Source organism: Rhamphochromis sp. 'chilingali', assembly GCF_963969265.1.
Source record: "Rhamphochromis sp. 'chilingali' genome assembly, chromosome: 19".
NCBI classification, from domain to species: Eukaryota; Metazoa; Chordata; class Actinopteri; order Cichliformes; family Cichlidae; genus Rhamphochromis; species Rhamphochromis sp. 'chilingali'.
The window spans coordinates 13,543,976-13,563,042 of record NC_137946.1 but is presented as its reverse complement, the minus strand read 5'-3'; the positions used below and the strand labels follow the sequence as shown (position 1 = coordinate 13,563,042).

At 38.9% G+C, this 19,067-nt stretch overlaps 1 protein-coding gene across 3 annotated transcripts; it reads right to left on the bottom strand.

Annotated features, from left to right (window-relative positions):
• Positions 1-479: 479 nt before the first annotated feature.
• On the bottom strand, positions 480-17,781 carry il13ra2 (interleukin 13 receptor, alpha 2). 3 transcript variants are annotated; one of them, XM_080866587.1, is made up of 11 exons: positions 17,435-17,781; positions 7,640-7,759; positions 7,377-7,495; positions 6,955-7,103; positions 6,035-6,191; positions 5,820-5,940; positions 4,982-5,166; positions 4,693-4,844; positions 3,159-3,306; positions 994-1,117; positions 480-909 (listed from the first exon to the last, which is right to left on the bottom strand). In XM_080866587.1, the coding sequence occupies exons 3-11, from the start codon at positions 7,465-7,467 to the stop codon at positions 822-824; spliced, it is 1,215 nt and encodes a 404-aa protein (XP_080722713.1). In that variant the 5' UTR covers positions 7,468-7,495; positions 7,640-7,759; positions 17,435-17,781; the 3' UTR covers positions 480-821. The 3 variants fall into 3 exon arrangements, with proteins under 3 accessions (XP_080722713.1, XP_080722714.1, XP_080722715.1); XM_080866588.1 differs by lacking the exon at positions 17,435-17,781 and adding an exon at positions 11,935-12,046; XM_080866589.1 differs by lacking the exons at positions 480-909; positions 994-1,117 and adding exons at positions 1,788-2,300; positions 2,420-2,493.
• Between the last annotated feature and the right edge of the window lie 1,286 nt (positions 17,782-19,067).

The window sequence follows — 19,067 nt, the reverse complement described above, 5'->3', positions numbered from 1 at the left end:
ACGTATTAACTACTAAAAAACACTGACCTTCGTGTAAATGCTTGGAGCAGACTAACCTGTGAGCTGGAGGGTTCTGGGACGTTATATTTGATCTTTGAATGGCTGCAATCCAGGCCACCCGTCGCGTCTTTGTCACTTCGGAAACATGGCTCGAACAATTTCTCTTCAACGACGTAATCCGATAACAACCGATCTCTTTACCCGTCGGCTTCCCGTGGCTGTCATGCGACCGGCTATTGCAGTTAATAATACAACAGCTTCTTGACATTTTTGTGTTTCTTTTTATCGCTGTATAACTGATTTTAATTGAAAGCCTGCGTGCGCTAGTACCGCTTGCCACGAGTTCCCAGAATCCTTTGCGGTTCTACCCGTGAATGACGTCACATTTTCAATCTCTATATAATATGCATGTTAAATTTTATATTTGGGGTAAAATATCAAGTCTTTTCAAGTAAACCGGTTCAAGTCCAATTCAAGTCCCAAGTCATTGGTGTAAAAGTCCAAGTCAAGTCACAAGTCTTAGAACATTTTTTCAAGTCAAGTCTAAAGTCATAAAATTAATGACTCGAGTCTGACTCGAGTCCAAGTCATGTGACTCGAGTCCACACCTCTGGGACAAACTATGACCTTCAGTCTAAATGTAATATCTTCTGAAACATGTGATTACAATCTCACTGTCTGCATGCTATGCCATCTTTGAGTGCTTCATTGTGCCTTTTGAAACTACAGAACCTAAACAATGACTGAGGAGGAGTGCAACAGTAAAATATTTATATGAGGTCCTCTTTGCGTCGGAGGAAGGTACAGCTTTTCTTGCCTTTTTAGGCTTGTGTGGGACCAAGAAGGGGACGCCTGGCAAACAGGGATGTAAGCAGAGACTCCACTTTTTTCTCTTGCACTGGTTTCTTCCTGAGATCCAAAGGACAGCTTAGTGCTCTGTTTGCTTTTTATCTGCATGTTGGCACATTTTGTAATGGGTGTGAATATACTTACAGTTTGAACATTGCCCACGCACACAGAGACAGCACTAGCAGTGCAATAATGGCAACAGCGATGTAAATGTAGACAGGTATGGCATCCCATATGGCATCTGGTTCAGGTGTCACGTCTTTCTGCTCTATAATAAGCACACAAAAGTAAAATCAGGTTGGAGAACAGCTGCTCATCTTCGATGAAACACATCAACAAAACGCTATAAAGTGAGGTCAACTGAAATCTGTATAACTACGAATCAGCACAAACAAACTGTCCAATATATAAGATCTGTATTTGCACGGTTTGCAGACAGAACACGTTCTCCATGCATTGTCCAAATTTTAAATTTCTTGTTGCTTGCTGTAATGGACTGGTGGACTATGAGAGTTGGGATAGGCTTTAGCCCCACCTCCTGCCTACCCGTGACTGGATTAGCGGGAAATAAATGGACTTTTCTGTTGAAAAGCATAATTATCAGAAGTTGTTGTAGTAGTAGTACAATGAGAGTAGTAGTAATAGCACTATACTAGAAAGTCTGATGTCTTTGTCTAAACCAACTCCAGGCCTTATTAAATGGTTAAATGATGTCCTCAACATGTCTTGCCTGGTAATGAACTCATCATTTGACTCAGGTGTGTTGACCCAGGGTGATATCTAAAACCTGCAGGACCCTCGAGGCCTGGAGTTGCCCACCCCTGGTCTAAACCAACCAACTGGATCTCAATGAAAGACTCACACGAGCACACCAATAAAAAAATTTTATTCTGTGAAACTTCATAGGCCAAAAATACAATCGTATCCTGCATACTAATGCTTACAATCATAGTCTGAACAAATGTTTCTAAGTAGCAGTTGAAATGATTTAAAACAGGACAAGGGAAGGTCCGTTTTATGGCATGGTTCAGCGACTATTTACTTTATAGAGGCCACAATAAAAAGTTTGGGACACAACTGATCCTCCACATTGTACACCACCGCTCTGGCCTTAAAGTGCCTTTCAGATGTAGAAAAATGTTACATCTTACAAGATGCATTTTATTTACAACCTGTTGCTATGTTGGGATATCAATCATTACATTCACAACAGAAAGAAAAAAGAATTACACAGAAAATTAACACAACAATCTACATAAATTCTAATATTCCGTCTTTCATTGGATTAGACTGGAGATGTTCTTTTTTGTGTTTTGGATTTTGGACATTGGATTAATACTTTTGCAACATTAATTTGTCCAACATGTTATAAAATATTGTGCCGAGCCTGGATGAAAATGATCCTTCAGCTTTTCCTTCAGGGGACTTTCCAATCGTGGCAACATCGGTGGCTACAAAAAGCAAGAAAAAGAAGAAATCAGAACATTGTTATGCATATTTCGCTACATTGGTTGTATTGACATAAATTGAAGCGTACTGCATGCTTGAATGAGATAATCTTAAAACTTACTATTTCTTGGTGGCGTCAGGATCTTCCAGCTTGAAATCAACGAGACTACTATGAGGGTTTAGCAGGACTTGTTGCTAACAAAAGAAATGCTTTACAGCTTAGTTTGTAAATCCTTTACTTACAGGAAACACACTTTGAACAGATCGCTTAGGAATATGAGATGAAAAGTAACACTCAGGAATTTAAAGCCTTAATGCTGAATCGGTCAACTAATCACTTTGTGTTATCCAACATCATGTAGTAGCTGGAAAGGAGGGGCAGAGAGAGAAGGGGAAAGACACGCTGCAAAGGGCCGTGGGTCTGACCCGAACCCGGACTGGCCGCTGTCAGCCGTGTGGCATGTGGCCGACTGCTCAAAGCACCGAGCCAAACTGGCGCCTAATCTTTTGTTTTTTTAGTATAAATGTCTTTATTTTTTCCAAAACAGGCAGTTCCAAGCTTTTGGCTTTTGTTATGTTTAATTGGGGGGGGGGGTGTTATTTGCTTGTATTTGTTTTGGGGGTTTTTTTTTAGCTTTGGCTTTTTGTATTTTGATTAGTTGATTGTATTTTGATAAATATTCCTACTGCCCTAGGAAACCAAGAGTGCCACTTCCCAATATCAGTTACAAACTCATCAAAAAAAGAATGGCTTTTTTGTGTCAAAAGAAGAAATTATATGGTTTTTAAATGAAAACCTGAAAACATCCAGTACTCCAGAGAGCCAAAAAATAAGACGTTTTTGTGCGAAACATTCTTACCTGGTTGGCATACTGGATGGCTCCAGTCACTCCAGTAGCTCGTGCTCGCACAGTACTTATGCACCTTAGACCGAACCCTGAAGCAGTGGGTCTTGTTGATGTCGATGGACAAACTCAGGCTTGTCCGCCCTCCTGGCAGAGATTTTGTCTGTCAATGAAAAAGATAAAGTAAATAATTACTACAACAACAGAGTTAACAGACCCAAAAAGTACTTAAGTTTTGATGAGTTTCGTCATCTTCATTTCGGTTTTATGACAGTTTAACTCACTCACCACTTTGCTGTCTAACAGTGTTAAGCAGCTGTTTTTGATCTGGAAAACCAGATTTACACTTCTTGTAAGTACTGGGTCTTTAATGCAGAGTTCTGGGCTCATACCCAAGCTTAAGCACTGGGCATCTGACCAATTAAGGCTACACTGCTTTGTCAAGCAGACAGCTTTCAGCTGCGTCTCAAAGACTCGTAACCCTATTTTATTTTGTACTTCATGGTACACTTAAATTCCCTTTGTAACCTCATTAATCTCCACTCAGTGATGGTCATGAGGATTTGTTTTAAAATTTGAGTTTTTACTTATTTTTTTATTGTTCTATTTACTTTAAAACACATCCATCAATTTTTTTCTTGACCTTTTACTGTGGGATTAAAAAAAATAATTGCATAGCAAAGCAAAACCACAGACTCTAATAGTTTCCACTTTTTAAAGGTCTATAAAACCACAAAGTCAAATTGTTAGCAGCTTTGTTATTAGCTGCCCAAAGCCACAGTGCCTGAAGTAATGTTAAGGCATTCCTTTCAATAAAAAGATATTTGATGAATGAAAAAGTTTGCATGTTTAATAAAGCGTGCACAGCTAAAACAAACAAGTTAGTTAATTTTTTTTTATACAGGTGTAAAGTGGAATGTCTGGATGTACAACAAAGGAAAAATGTCAGAAATAAAATGTTCTCCCACCTTTATGTTTTGTCTAGGTTGCTGTGTTAATACCAGTGATCTTGAGGTATTTTAGTGGTTTTGCTCTATTATTGTGTTAAAGTCAAGTGTGACACCAATTAGATTCAGGTGAGTGGGAATGAAGTACCATGACCTGTCAAGTCATTCAAAACATCAGGAATGTGCTAATAGCTACAGACAGCTGATAGCAGTGGCAAACACCATGAATGACTTATGACTTGATTCATTTTTTCAGTTAAAGAAGACTCAAATCTAAATAAATATTAATGCAATTAAGCTTTTGCACAAAAATGATTGGAGCATTTCTAGAAATAAAGACAAAGTGAGAACGTGAATTTTTAAGGTGGATTTTTTGCAGTTTGAGACATAAAGCTCTTCCCTGAATGTTTACAATCTCAAATCCTGTGTTTACTTGTTTTTATGCAATGCGTTCCCCACTTTTACATCCCCACAAACCCACTCAAACCAAATCTAAAGACTCTTTGCACAGCAAGGTGGAAGGGAAAATGCTCTTGTGATACAGATTTGCCTTAGAGTTAAAAATAATATTAATAACAAAGCACATGTTGTATAAACCATACCGATGGTTTTTTTCCATCAGGTCCTTCTTGAGTGTGTTCCACCTCATATTCTAGACAGTGGCCAGGAACCTTTCCATCTGGATGTTCCCAGTGTAGTTCAAACTTGTCAGGACCTGTTTGCAGATGCAGTTTTTTTGTGGCTGCACACTTCACTGCATAAATGCATCAAGAACACAGGAAAACAAAATCAGCAATTGTGATAGCATGCAAGGAGGTATTACAGATGTTGCGGATCTCGGTCAAAGTTGAGCAAGCGGTGAGTCAAAACTGGAGCAGGAAATGTATTTACCATGGTTCTGGATTTGCAGGGAGGCAAACGTTGGTTTTAGTGGCCCCTCAGGAGAGCTTCCATTTAAACAGAAGTTGATATCAGTGAATACAGGAAGCGGTACATCTGCAAATGTGCACCCTATCGTGACACCGCCTGATGTCTTGTACTTTGGGCATTCCTCAGCCTGTCCAAGTTCTTTGTGCCTGCAGAACAAACAGATCAGATAAGCTTCTGTATCCACATCCTGCTTTACATAATGTGACAACATCAAATCTTAATCAGCAAAAGACATGAGTAACTCAGTACTGAGGAAATCCTTCCCACTAAGAAAAGTAAAAGATGCATTTCAGCGTGAAGTGATCTTAAATGTTTCCGCTGCAGTTTCCAGATAATTGCGTGAGTATGTGCCTTAACAAGATTTATTCTCATTAAACACTATGCACATAAAAGTGTTGCCCAGTTTTCTTCCGCTCATCAGTGGAAGAAGACAACTGGATTGTTTTCTCCTTTTATTCTCCGGAGGAAATTAACTGGAGCTGTTCTTTGTTTTGTGGTGTTCTTTTATGAACGTAAGCCTCATTAACAATTAAACAGTGATGAAAACAGCACACATTATGAAAAGAAGCAGGTTTTACAATCACTTTAGTTATTACACCATTTTTTTTGATGTACTGCCCTTTTTCATATCTTGTTAACTGGTGAATAGAAATCTCATCAAATATTAGAGAAAGTGGACAGATTTGTCTCAGGAAAAATTAAACAAGCTGATTATGTCATTAGCCGTTCCAAATGATAGTGGAATATTTTGTTATGGACCACAACACGAGCCAACAAAGCTCTGACATGGCAGACATACCAGAAATATAGCTTTTGCAGGGAGTTGTCTGGTATCTTTTCACTTCTTCTCCACTGGCACTCTGTGTACTCCATGTTGTGGAATACACATTTAAAATCCAGGACTTCAGTACCCAAAACACCTAAACATGAAAAAAGAAAAGAATCAAATTAGCTATGATCTTACTAATACTCCTTTTCTGTAATCACAAATCTTATAAGCCTTGGAAGGCTGACCTGTGCTGGGAGATTTCTGGATGACTTCAGTGTAGTCTGTGCTCTTGATCATAGTATCGTTGGTGCAGGTCCCACTCAGCAAGGTGTAGATTCTCACTGTAACATCTTTCATCAGGTCAAACTGAGCGGTGTAGGTCCTTTTACTTGTCCTGATGCTCTGCAAAAGCACAAATGAGTTACTACATGCCAAAGTTTCCTGATCTACTGAGTTTTTTCTTATTTCATTTAACAAAGATGTGTAGACAGTTTTCTCCCACAAAACTTTTACCGTATTACTGAGGCTTGTGTAAAACAACAACAAAAACACAACTTATGCATCAATTTTTAGTAAGTCACATTATATCTGCTGTTTCATATTTTACTTGAGCCGTTTAAAGGATATAAAAGAGCTTTGCATAGTTGTCTAGACACGTCTCATTATCAGGCACAGTTATCATAGGCGCAGATAAGCTCGTTCTTTCACTCATTGTAAGATAATGATCAGTGCGTCATACTAATTGTTACTGAGACATAACTAACAGCATTGCCTCACCCACATTAATTGGAAAAAGTATCAAGAATATGTTCTGTTTTTATCTTGTTTAGACATAGATGCTTGGGCATAAATACGTGGAAGTGCAATTAGAAAATCCCCACAAATTTGGGTTTAAAATTACAGAGACACGAATCCCATCATGATGAAGCAGCTTTAAGAGGCTGTATGTTTGTGATCTCTGCAGAGTTACAGTCCTGCTGAGGTGCTTTTATACTGTAAAGTCACTTAAGATATCATTTCAAGTAAACATTTTATTGCTTGTAATTACGGCTATTAATTGGCCCATTACCAGAGCAGGTCATGTTCTTGAGAAAATCATTCTGGGAGGAGTTCAGGCAGGTTATGCGCTTCAGTGTAAGATCTGATAAAAAGACTAAGCACTTACAGCCCAGCTCTCCCGGTAGGTGTTGTACTCCAGCTGATATCGTACTGAGCACTCTGTCACGTTAGGTAAGCTGTCTGGGGGATTCCATGTAATCTCCAGTTGTCCAAGATGCCCCGGGTCTGTTATTACAAGGTTCTTCGGAGGACTCACTGTAAAGGAAACAAATATTTGTAGAGTTTGTGTTTATGGGGGGGGGAAAAAGCTTCTTTTATATCAACAGTATCCAGTGGAATATCTCAACAAACTGCTGCCAAATGTAAAAATAAATCTCCTTCTGCATCATATTGCAGGATAGGCTCTTTCCTCAGAACTCCAGTGGCAGAGGGCCATATTTAAAAACATTTCATATTAAAGGAGAAGCTTCCGTTTGTGTCATTTCTATCAAGCAAAGTCTAAGTACATGAAAAACGTCTGGGACCAACCTGTAAGCCCATTGCAATACGTGCTCTCCTTCCAGGTTATTAAAAGCAGCATCAGTGTTGCTGTGTAAGTCAGCCTGCATTTTCTCGCCATCAGTAGTTTATCGAGTGTATATTCAAGACTAAAGAAAATAAAAATTAATTAGGATTAAAAAAAATACAAAAAGAATTCTGATAAGTGATCTCACTTCATAAATGATTTAATTAATTTTTTAAATGTCGTGAATAAAAGTAAAATAAACACAAATGTCCAGATTAATACTTACGTGATCGTTGGCTAAGAGCGCTGTTTTCCTGCTGCAGCAGGTTCGGGCAGAGCACAGCAGACTGGCACGGCGTGGGTGGACTGATGCATTTGTAGCCTCCCCGATTAGGAAAGTTTAAGACTACAAGTGAGGAAACAATTGAATAATAAACAGCGGCTGATTACTGTAAGTAATAATATCAAAATGAAGATTCTCTTCAGTGGAAGTGCAAAGTAAACACAGATAGGGAGGAGTCTGTAAAACGATTAGATTGAACCTGTATGTAACATTTTGATAGAGATTAAAAGGTACTCATTACGCGCGGCAGGAAGGGGGGAGAGAATAAAACCTGATCCGTATGGCTTCACTTTACATGTCAAAGTTTATTTTAATTAAAGCGAATCCTTTTCCAACCTGGGCTAACAATGACTGGTCTCTGTGAGCACTTGGATGTGAGACGAGTGTGCAGGGACCGTCTACAAAGCGCAATACAGAAAAGAAAGAAAGACATAACATACATAGAGGTTTTCCCCCCCACAAAAATTACTTATCCTGATCACCTCACCAAGTTTTTGTTTTTTTGTTTTGTTTTTTTTGTACAAAATACTATTTTGTACAAGTGGTCTTATTGTGGTGATATTTAGTATTTAATGTGTTTTTTTAAATTAGTAAAATTCTAAAGTTACAAACTAAACACTAATAATAATAATAATAATACAGTGAACTTTTAATAGTATTTAATCATAAACATCTTTTGTTTTTGGACCATTGGTTTCTATTTTGTTTATTTGTTTGTTTTATTCTATATTTTCAATTTTTGGGAGGTAACAGTAGCCAAGCAAGCGTAATACTGCTGGGAAAATGGAAGGGTTTGGGGGAGGGGGGGTTGGCTCAAGAAGGGGGTGGAAGTAAAATCTATACCACTTTAAAACATGTGGCTCATGACCAGTGACAATTAAAGAAGCAGTCAAAAGTACCTGTATGGAATTTACAAGATGGCACACAGTTTGGGGTTGGGTTCTTTGTGTGTGTGTGTGTGTGTGTGTGTGTGTGTGTGTGTGTGTGTGTGTGTGTGTGTGTGTGTGTGTGTGTGTGTGTGTGTGTGTGTGTGAGAGAGAGAGAGACAGAGATGGGGGGTTAACAGAAAATAGTATAACCAAGAAGAAATTTATAAGAAAGTCATTTGATTAATGCTCCTGTCATTGCCATTACCAAAATTCTATGTTTAGCTTAAACAACAAAATTAACATTTTGACAGTGAATGCATGGCCAGCAGTGCTTGCCAAATGGCATACATTATACATACTTATATTTATTTCCCTACATCTTAAACAGTTTTCTGTCCCACAATCTCATTCAATAAAACAACTAGATGTTACAAATCCCTGATATTGCATTGTTTCTAGTGCAGAAAGTCTTGAGGCTTGGTTACTTTGAGGAATGTCTTATTCCTGCCTATTAGACTCCATCCCCAGATTTCACTCCATGTGAGTTTTCTCTTTTCAACACACTCCCAATTCATCCGGCGACCCTGCTTGCCCAGCACGTCTGGCTGCTTCCTCCCGTCAACGCACCATTGCTCATTGTTCAGTTACAGATGCCTGTTGCCAGAGATGTGTTACTGCTCCAAGATAAAATCCTCCTCTGCCCTGTTGGACGTGACCCACCACATCATGATGGAGAAGAGCAGATTCGGCCTGTAGCTGTGACTGGGATCCACTTTCTCCCTGTTGCTGGTTGGGAGCACCACCTCCCACTATGGGCTTTCAGGAGTCCACGAGTGACGTCTCCAGCCTCACTTTTGCACATTTAAACTCTTCTACCAGGCCAGGGATGGGCAATGACAGCATCCCGTCGCTGTAGAGTTTAAGGCTGTTAAGGCATTTCGAAAGTACAAGGCACTTCCTCATGTAGACCTCAGCCTCTCCAGTCAATTTGCATGATTAAGCATGATTAAGCAAGACCTCGTACATCATCAGCAGCCACAGTAGTTTGGGTAGCAACCCAAACTGCATGTTCTCTTTCACTACATCCATGAATCTTGTCTGTGATCTTCCTCTTTTCATACTGCTGTCAGATGAGCACAATGTATATACACAGATGAGTGGGAGCATTAGCAAGTAAACCACCAAATTACACTGTGACATAACAGATAAACTGGGTCTTGAAGTTACTGCGTACTGTAAAGAAACTTCTTTAATACTACAATAGTAGTGAAACACTACTATTGTGATACAGTTCCTTGTTTTTTCATGTAAATTTGTGGATTTATTCACATTGCCTTCTCTTCATTGATTTTGTTGTAGTTTTCACTTCCCTGTGCCTAGTCTGTGCTTCTGTTATGTCACCCATGTTTAGTCAGTTTTGTCTTTGTGTTTACTTTGGTCTGTCAAGTTTGTGTCTTAGTCTCCGTCTCATTGTTTTGGCTTCCTGTTTTATTTTGAGTCTCTCATCTCATGTGCATTATGTTCATTTCTGCTTCCCCTCTTGATCGTCAATTGATTTTGTTCACCTGCGCCTTGTTTTCAGCAGCTGTGTCTCGTTCCCTGATTACATCATGTGTATTTAAGCCCTCGGTTTTCCTTGTTCGTTATTATGTACTGCTTGTCTGTTAGAGTGGGCCCCTTATATGTTTCCTAGTTTCTTTCACCGACTAGACTTGCGGCCTCATGTAAATAAAGGCTTGGTTTTTGCTCATTTAAACCTGTCTGGAGTCTGCATTTTGGGTCCAAATTCTTCACAACCATGAGATCCACGCCATGCATCTGAGGCCGTACTGCATCTTTCAGAAGGGATTCAATCTCACAAGTTTTTTATTTGTATACATGAACTATTTATTTGCTGTTTATTGCAGGGAAATTGCCTTGAAGTGGAAAAATGCCTGAAGGTAAAGACTTGACAGAAGACAAGGTATTGCGTTATTTCCCAACTTGGCAAGTGTAAAGAACTGCCTAAAAGCACCTCACCCATTTTCATTTATTGGTATCTGTCATGTTAGAACATTACCACAAATTCTACTCAATTTCAAAATAATTGGCATCACTGCTTGTGGCCAACTATTTTAACACAAATCATTTGACTTGATGTCCATATGCAGGTATATGAACATCGGGTGGGGGGGGTGGTATTTGTTTTGTTTGTTTTATGGAGAGGGTGGTATTTTTCCCATAGGTGTGATGATAGAAACTCTAAAAGTGTCACGGTCTGGTGGAGGCAGACTGTATGGAGTGACGTAGAGGACCAAAAATGCAGACACAGAGAACGAGGAAGAAAACATGAATATTCACAAAAAGCGAGCCATTTAATATGGCTGATTTAAAAAAAAAAAAAAAAAAACTAAAAGTACAAACATAAAACATAGAGGCACACAGGAAAGAACCTAAATAGAACTAAACTGGGAAAATTAACTACTGAACAAAGAACAAAACCTTGAACATGGAAAGGCCCTGGAAAGGTGGCATGGAACAAAAGACCAGACAACGAATGAACAGAATACACACAAGGGTGATGAGGGGAAGTGGAAACACATGGGGAAACAGCTGACACTAACCTGACATAACAAGCTGACTATACTGACATAGGACATAGACCTTCAAAATAAAACAGGAAACATGAGACGCAGACATGACAACACCAACTTGACAACAAAAGACACTAGGCACGAAACACATAAAGGGAGAGGGAAACTTAAATACAGTGGTAGAAAACACAAAGGGGATCTAATAAACAAATAACCTTCGCCAACCTAATGAACTTAAACATACAATATAAACATTAAAATAAATTAAAACTCAAAACGCTGGGTCAAAAGACCCAGGCTCATGACAAAAAGGGAACATACCCTATTTAAAAACACTCATTTACCATAAATCATGATTTATATTTGAACATGTTGATCGCTTCAGAAATCCAGGACCTGAACTAAAAATGTGCAATATAGCCTATAGCTCAGACGTTAACACATCTGATAACAGAGCACTACTATTTATCCACATTTGAATCTCTTACATATCCCCAAGGATCTGGTGCCAATTTTATTTCCTTATACACGCTCTACATTAAAAGTATTATTCACAGTCATGGTGTCTTTTTCAATTTTAATGCTACCTTCTCTGGGTGTCATGTCATTTTCTACCACTGAACGTCCCTTGTGCAAATGGTAAAACAAACTCTGCTAATCAACAGCAAAGTTTGTGCAATCATTTTTTTTATTATCTTAGCGAATTCTCAAAAAATACTAATAGTTTCTCTTTCAAAGACATAGAAATAGTTTTGAATCACCACACCTTGTTTACTCTAACAACATTTTCACCTACCTGAACCAAAAACAATTCAACACCGCTGCCAGGTTTTTGTCCAATGCCTGGAAGACAGTATAATCACATCAGTCCTGATTTAGCCTAGGATCCTTCAAGGGTTCTGTCCCAGCTTTCTTACCTCATAATACCCTATGCCCCAGTGTGTTTACGCTTACTTACTAGGCCAAAGGTCTTGGTCTTATCTAACGTTCTCATGCACATTCACACTATGATGGATGCGTCAGGGGCAGCTCAGGGTTTAGTATATTGCCCAAGGATAATCTGACACATCCACCCACTGGGAGATCCATCTATCAACCTTCTGAGTGTTGGACAACCTTCAGTATGGCCCATAGGCCTTAAAGTATTGCATAATTACCAAAAGGTTGATTCTGTTCATCTGAACGTAGCATTTTCAGTGCAAGAAACATTTCGTCACTCATCCAAGTGACTTCTTCATTCTCAGCTGACTGAAGATTTCCCCTACCTTATAAAAACATTTGCACGATAACTGAAACTAGCACACTGAATGAACAATGAGCTGTGAGGTCAGTTTCTTGATAATTAATATGCAAATTGTCATGACCACTGATCAACAACCACTGATCAAGGGATTTTGATCAATGGCCATGAGTACCATTCGCAGAGAGTTGGGGAATAGCTGCAATCACAGCATTGTAAGATGGCAAAGGATGTGCCCTTAGGGCCCCTCCTAGATTCAGAGATGCTCTTTCCCTTTTCACGTAAATGGCCTCCTCGACTCCGCGCTCAAAACAGCGTTCCTCCCTGTCCAGGATGTGTACATCCTCATCATTGAAAGAGTGTCCACTGGCCTGTAGGTGTAAATAGACTGCAGGAGACATGGTGTTTAGAAAAAATGCATCTCAACTGTTCCGATACTCCTGACACTAAGGGTTTTCGCTTTGGCAGCAGTTGTCCTTCTCTTCTGGATCTGCTGGAGCTTTCTTTAGGCAACTTCCCAGCTTTGACAAATGTCCAGCTGGGATAATCACATTTACTCAGGGCCTTTTTGATGCCTGCCTCCCTGGCCGCTGTGTCTGTGGGGATGGTGTTCGCTCTGTGTTGTAGCGTCCTGATGACACCCAGTTTATGCTCCAGTGGATGATAAGAGTCAAACCTGCAGGCAGATGAGACTGAAGAAATGACGAAACGTTTCACTCGCTGAAAACACAACGTCCAGATGAACAGAATCAACCTTTTGGGATTTACTTACCTGGATGATTGAGCATGCATCAAGATATTGCATAATTACATTGATGGCTGTGGAAACACTGTTTATCCTTTTCTATAGAATATTCCAAAGTTTTGTTTGTCTGTTTTTTGTTTGTTTTTAATGGGCTTATATTATATCAAAAGGTGTCAGATGTCTGATGAAGACATGTGTTGTTACCTGGCTTGTGTACATATTGTCAGAGCCTTTCTTTATCCTTTGTTGTCTAGACCCTCATTGTTGTGTGTCCCTTTCATCTATGTTTCCTTGAAGATTCCTAGTATTTGGTTTCCTTGCTCCTTCCCACCTAATCTTTGGGGGATTTTTGTATTTTCTTTTTTTTTTTTTGAGAGAGAGAGAGTCCTACATTAAAGCTTCATTTCGAGTTTATGTTTCAGTCTCCTGAGTCCTTCATTTAGGTCTCCATCCTGTTGTGCTATTTTCAAAGTCAAAGTCAATGTAAACTTTATTGTCATCTCTGCTATATCCAGTGCAGCATACAAACAGACAAGACGACAAAGCTCTGGTTACATCAGGGCAAAAAAGCTAATAAATAGTTATAAAAAGGAGTAAGAAAAATATCCACTTAAGTCATAGAGGATCAAGAGAAGTTGCGATTAGAATTTGCAATTTACAGTTTACAGTTTGGAGTGGTTTAAAGTGACCAATGTAGCAGCTTGTAAACCTGGAGTTAAAAAAATTGTCCATAGAGCAGTATTTTGTTTATTTTTATAAAATGTTACCAGATATTATAAAGTAACCACTCAAATGAAAGTGTTAAATATATTAAAGAGTTGCATGGTTTTGCTTGTATTTGTATTTAGCTTTCAATCACCTTTTGAGTCTGGAGCTGCCATTTTTCATCATGTGCCATTGAAAGCAAAAGAAATACTGAAAGGTAGGGCAACCAAGGAAGACCACCATGGTGGATTTCTTCGGTTTCCTCAGTTTCCTCAGTCCTTGGTCTTCCATGACATTAAAATTAAAGACCTGCTCTTCAGAAACAAGATGTGTCTGTGCCAATACCTAAAATGTGAAGACTCTATGAATAGCAATATAATACCATAAGTACCCTCACAGGTTTGGCCCTCAGAAAGCTGTCAGCATACCTCCTGCCTTTATTATCCCTGCATACTTAGTGGCTTCCACAATCAGCCCATACACGTTTACATGGTACTGACAATGCCCTTTAAGAGAGGTATGACATATGTAATTCATTTAAACAAGAAATGTGCAGAAAAAACAAAGTTTGAATCATTTCTTCAGTTATTTACCAAATTGCTGTTCAAATATATATAATTCAATATTAAACTTGATATTTTATCTATTATCTCTATTTTTTGGTGAAACTTATTCAATTTTCAAACATTTTGAGGTTCTGTAGTTGAGAGAAGATTTCCTGTAACAAATGTTCAACTATAAAAGAAAATGAAACGGCCAAAGAAAAACAAAATTAAGACTCAAAAGGGACTCTATACAGTGACAGGCTTATTGTTGAATACTGGGAGCTAGCGTATCGGGAATTCCTGCCAAATTCAACCCTGTTTTCCAGGGAAAAACACATGCAGTAACACATTAGTTTCTGCATGTATGTGCCTGTGTTTCAACTGTAAAAAAAATCGTACTAAATTCTAGATAAAAGGACCTAACGTTTCTTTGCAGTACAAAGTTCAAAAGTACAAATCTATGTCCCAAAGTGTCTGTGTTTGTGTGGAATTACATTTCCACGCATTATTTCCAATAAACAGCACAGCTTCAAAACTTAAAAACATCAGGATGCTGCAGAAAAATCTTACTTAAAGCAGAATGCAGTAATTTAAACCCCTGTTACACTGCAATGTGACTGTGGGCATAAATAATATTTAAGGCCATAAAATAATTTCTGGTTTATATTATCATTTAAAGACTAGCATATTGACTCAGAAACAGTCCTGGAACACTGTAACTGCATTTGATCCTCAAACGCAAGCCACTGTCATGCAAAGAAAGAAAAGGTCTAGCAACACTGGCGCCAATGCCAGGCTTGAGTTCATTTAAGAGGGACCGAGGCAAGAAGGAAACCATTGTGTGGTTTGACAAATAAAAAAAAAGAAAAAAAAAAAGTTAAAGTTAGCTTTCCAAGCTAAAGAAAAAAGATATAATGTGACATATAAATGCATGGTTTAAAAGCTTCCATAAAGGTATGCAGGCACCATTAACATGAAATAAAGTATATACACATGTTGGAATGGGTAGTGCCACACAGACAACATTGTTTTTGAGGATTCTACAGCAACAGCAGCACGACTCTATAGTGAATGAAACCGGAGTGCTACTCAGAAACACGTAGTGCATTATGCACTGGAAAAATATAACAAAGTAAACCCACAGCTGCTGAGAAGTTGATAAGAAACAAGGAAGAATGGGAAACATTTTTGCTTTCACAACTACAGCAACTGACCTAATTTTCGTAATCACTTAAAATGTTGTTAAAGAACAGCAATTTGACATAAGTGCAAGTGTGTCTCTGACCGATTCTTATACATTTCTCCCAAACCAACATCTCTCAGATTGAACACTTGATATTTTGTCTTTTTTAACATTGTTAATTAAATATGAGCGCATAAATGATTTGCAACCTGTTGTATACTGCCTTCATGTTAATTTTAAGCAAAGCCCAAACTATTTTTTTAGCAATTTTTTCCATTCCTACTATGGTAGTGTCTACTGTTCCTGTTTCACTTGCAGTTAAATAACTTTTGGTTATTTCCTGTTGTACTTTGAAAATGTCATTCTACAGTCAATCCTCTGTGTATATATAGTCCTTCCCAACCCTTTGTCCATATCCTGTCATCTGTTTTCCCTTTCGTGCATAGTTTGGGGTTTTCCACCTTTTTGTTACGTAATATTGGATTTGGTTATCAGATTATTTGGTATTCCATTTAGCTTCAGTGTCTGCGTTTGGCTCCTATGTCAATTCAGTTTTTTATATATATATATATATATATATATATATATATATATATATATATATATATACAGCCACTTGGGGGTGATGTTATGGGTACAGGACAAAGGAGAGACATATATGCTGCAACCAACAGTCAACTCAAGACGCTTTACACTGGAGATTAAAGACTTGGGAGAAATCCCAAATAATTAGTAGACACCCTTATGAACAAACAAGGATGAAAAATCCTTTTAAAAGGCATCTGGTGTGACTGATTGTGTGTGAGAGGAAAGAGAACAGAAGATGATATAAAAGATAGACTGATACAACGATAGCAGAGAGAGAGAAAACACAGGCTAAGGCAGGAAGAAGAAAATAATTTAATCACATGCTCCACTTGTAAACACGTGCAGAGTGATAAGAGCGTGTGGAGAAGAGTCACTCAGTTCATCACATCAAGTCCCACAGCAGCCAGAACTTATAGTGACACACCTGATCCAGCCCTAACAATAAGCTTTATCAAGGTTTGGTTAAATCACGTCAAAGACTTGGGCAACAAATCTGAAGAAACCGGTTCTATAATTGAAATTAATTACTTCATTCAATTAAAATCCTTCACTTCTCAGCTTTCTCCTTTATCCACTGGGGTGCCCCAGGGATCTGTCCTCGGGCCCCTTCTTTCCATCATCTACCTTCTTCCACTCGGACATATTTTTCGTAAATATAATATTCAGTTCCACTGCTACGCCGATGACACCCAGCTCTATCTCTCTACCAAACCTGACTCTACTCTTCCTCCACCCTCCCTCATCCTCTGTCTAGCTGAACTTAATTCTTGGTTCTCCTCCAACTTTCTTAAACTCAACAGCAATAAATCGGAACTTCTTCTGGTTGGCACTAAACGACTGCTATCCAGAATGAACAATTTCTCTCTCACCATCAATAACTCGCTGGTCCCTATCTCTCCCTCTGTGAAAAGCTTGGGTGTCATTCTCGATAGCACATTATCCTTTAACTCACATATCAATAATGTCACACGTGCAGCATATTTCCAACTCCGTAACATTAATCGCCTCCGCCCCTTCCTCACACCTCACGCCACTGCCATTCTCATCCATAATCTTGTTATCTCTAGAATTGACTACTGCAACTCATTATTATTTGGCCTTACACAAAAATCTATCAACAAGCTCCAACGTGTCCAGAACTCTGCTGCCCGTATTATTACTAGGACTTCTTCTACCCACCACATCTCCCCAATCCTGAAGCAACTTCACTGGCTCCCGGTCAAATTTCGCATCCATTTTAAAATAATTCTGTATACATTCAAGGCTATTCATTCTCTCTCTCCACCGTACCTCTCTGACTTATTACAGATGAAGCTCCCATCCCGCTGCCTCAGATCTTCATCTTCTCTTTCTCTCTCTGTTCCCTCTGCTCGTCTGATCACAATGGGAGGGAGGGCCTTTAGCTGCTCTGCCCCTCGACTTTGGAATTCCCTACCCCCGGACCTCAGAAATATTAGTTCATTCTCTCTTTTTAAGTCCACCCTCAAAACTCATCTGTTTAAAATTGCCTATTCTTAAATTTCTGTATGTTTTAACTTTTATCTTCTATTTTTATCATTGTGTATATTTCCAGTTTTTATCTGTTGTACAGTGTCCTTGGGTGCTTTGAAAGGCGCTATTTAAATAAAATGTATTATTATTATTATTATTATTACTGCTGATGCAATCTGGCCCAGATAACATTACTTGAGAGTGTACATGTGCTCTACTGGTGAGTGAATGAAAGGAAAGCAATGAAGACAGCACAGACTGAGCTCCAAAGAATTTCACTTTATTTTTAGATTCAGCATGTTCGCTATAAGAAAACCTTGGAATTTACACAGATGATATGTACACAGGTTTAGCTTCAGTGATTTTGTAGTCTTGCATGCGTCAGACCAGTTTTAAATACAAAAAAACCAGATTATGTACATGAATTGTGAATTCTCTCGGCAGTGTAGCATTTAGACATAACTCACTATTTCACTGTTTTCTCCTAACGAGACGACACTTGTGAGACGTTAAATCATGGCGAGCGTAACCAATTAAACCAATAACAGATACTTAGGCACGGCAATGGATTTATCACATACAAAATTACAAAATAAAAATCAGCACCACTGTCTTTTCGTGTATGCATATGAATTCTACATATTGCAAGCTGTTCAGTAAGTATGCAGCAGACTTTCCCATTATTCCAAAACATCCTGTACATTGCTGTTCTATAGAAACACATAAACCTGCCCCCAGGCCTAATAAGAAACATTAAAAAAAAAAAAAAAAAAAAAAAACAGCGGATGGATCAGTTGCTGAGGTAACACAATGTTCACTAATGATGAGAGACATTCATCAAGCAATAGTTACAGAAAGAGACATTTTCACACTTCCAAACAGTGCAAAAAAGATCACGTTCACCTTTGTTAACACCTGCCTCTGAACACTATTCATATATGTCAAGAGGAATCAGTCCCTACATTTATTTCGTCCAGTCCATGCTTGCCCTGAAGAAATCCCTGCTAAAGTATTGGAGATTAAATGGTAAATGGCCTGTATTTATATAGCGCTTTACTAGTCCCTAAGGACCCCAAAGCGCTTTACACATCCAGTCATCCACCCATTCACGCACACATTCACACACTGGTGATGGTAAGCTACATTGTAGCCACAGCCACCCTGGGGCGCACTGACAGAGGCGAGGCTGCCGGACACTGGCGCCACCGGGCCCTCTGACCACCACCAGTAGGCAACGGGTGAAGTGTCTTGCCCAAGGACACAACAACCGAGACTGTCCAAGCCGGGGCTCGAACCGGCAACCTTCCGATTACAAGGCGAACTCCCAACTCTTGAGCCACGATAAGATTAGAGTCCTTAAGGTAGGGCCAAGCTAAAGGGCTAGAGGGATCGTGCGCTTCTTTCTCTAATCTTATGTTGCAGTGTCCTCTTT

Bases quoted from the DNA above. Each gene is read 5' to 3' on its own strand.
- il13ra2 (XM_080866587.1), bottom strand. From the start codon at position 7,467: ATGGCGAGAAAATGCAGGCTGACTTACACAGCAACACTGATGCTGCTT. The intron at 5,941-6,034 runs GTCAGCCTTCCA...TTTCATGTTTAG, and splicing joins CCAGAAATCTCCCAGCACAG to GTGTTTTGGGTACTGAAGTC. The intron at 4,845-4,981 runs GTAAATACATTT...GCATTTATGCAG, and splicing joins CCTGCAAATCCAGAACCATG to TGAAGTGTGCAGCCACAAAA.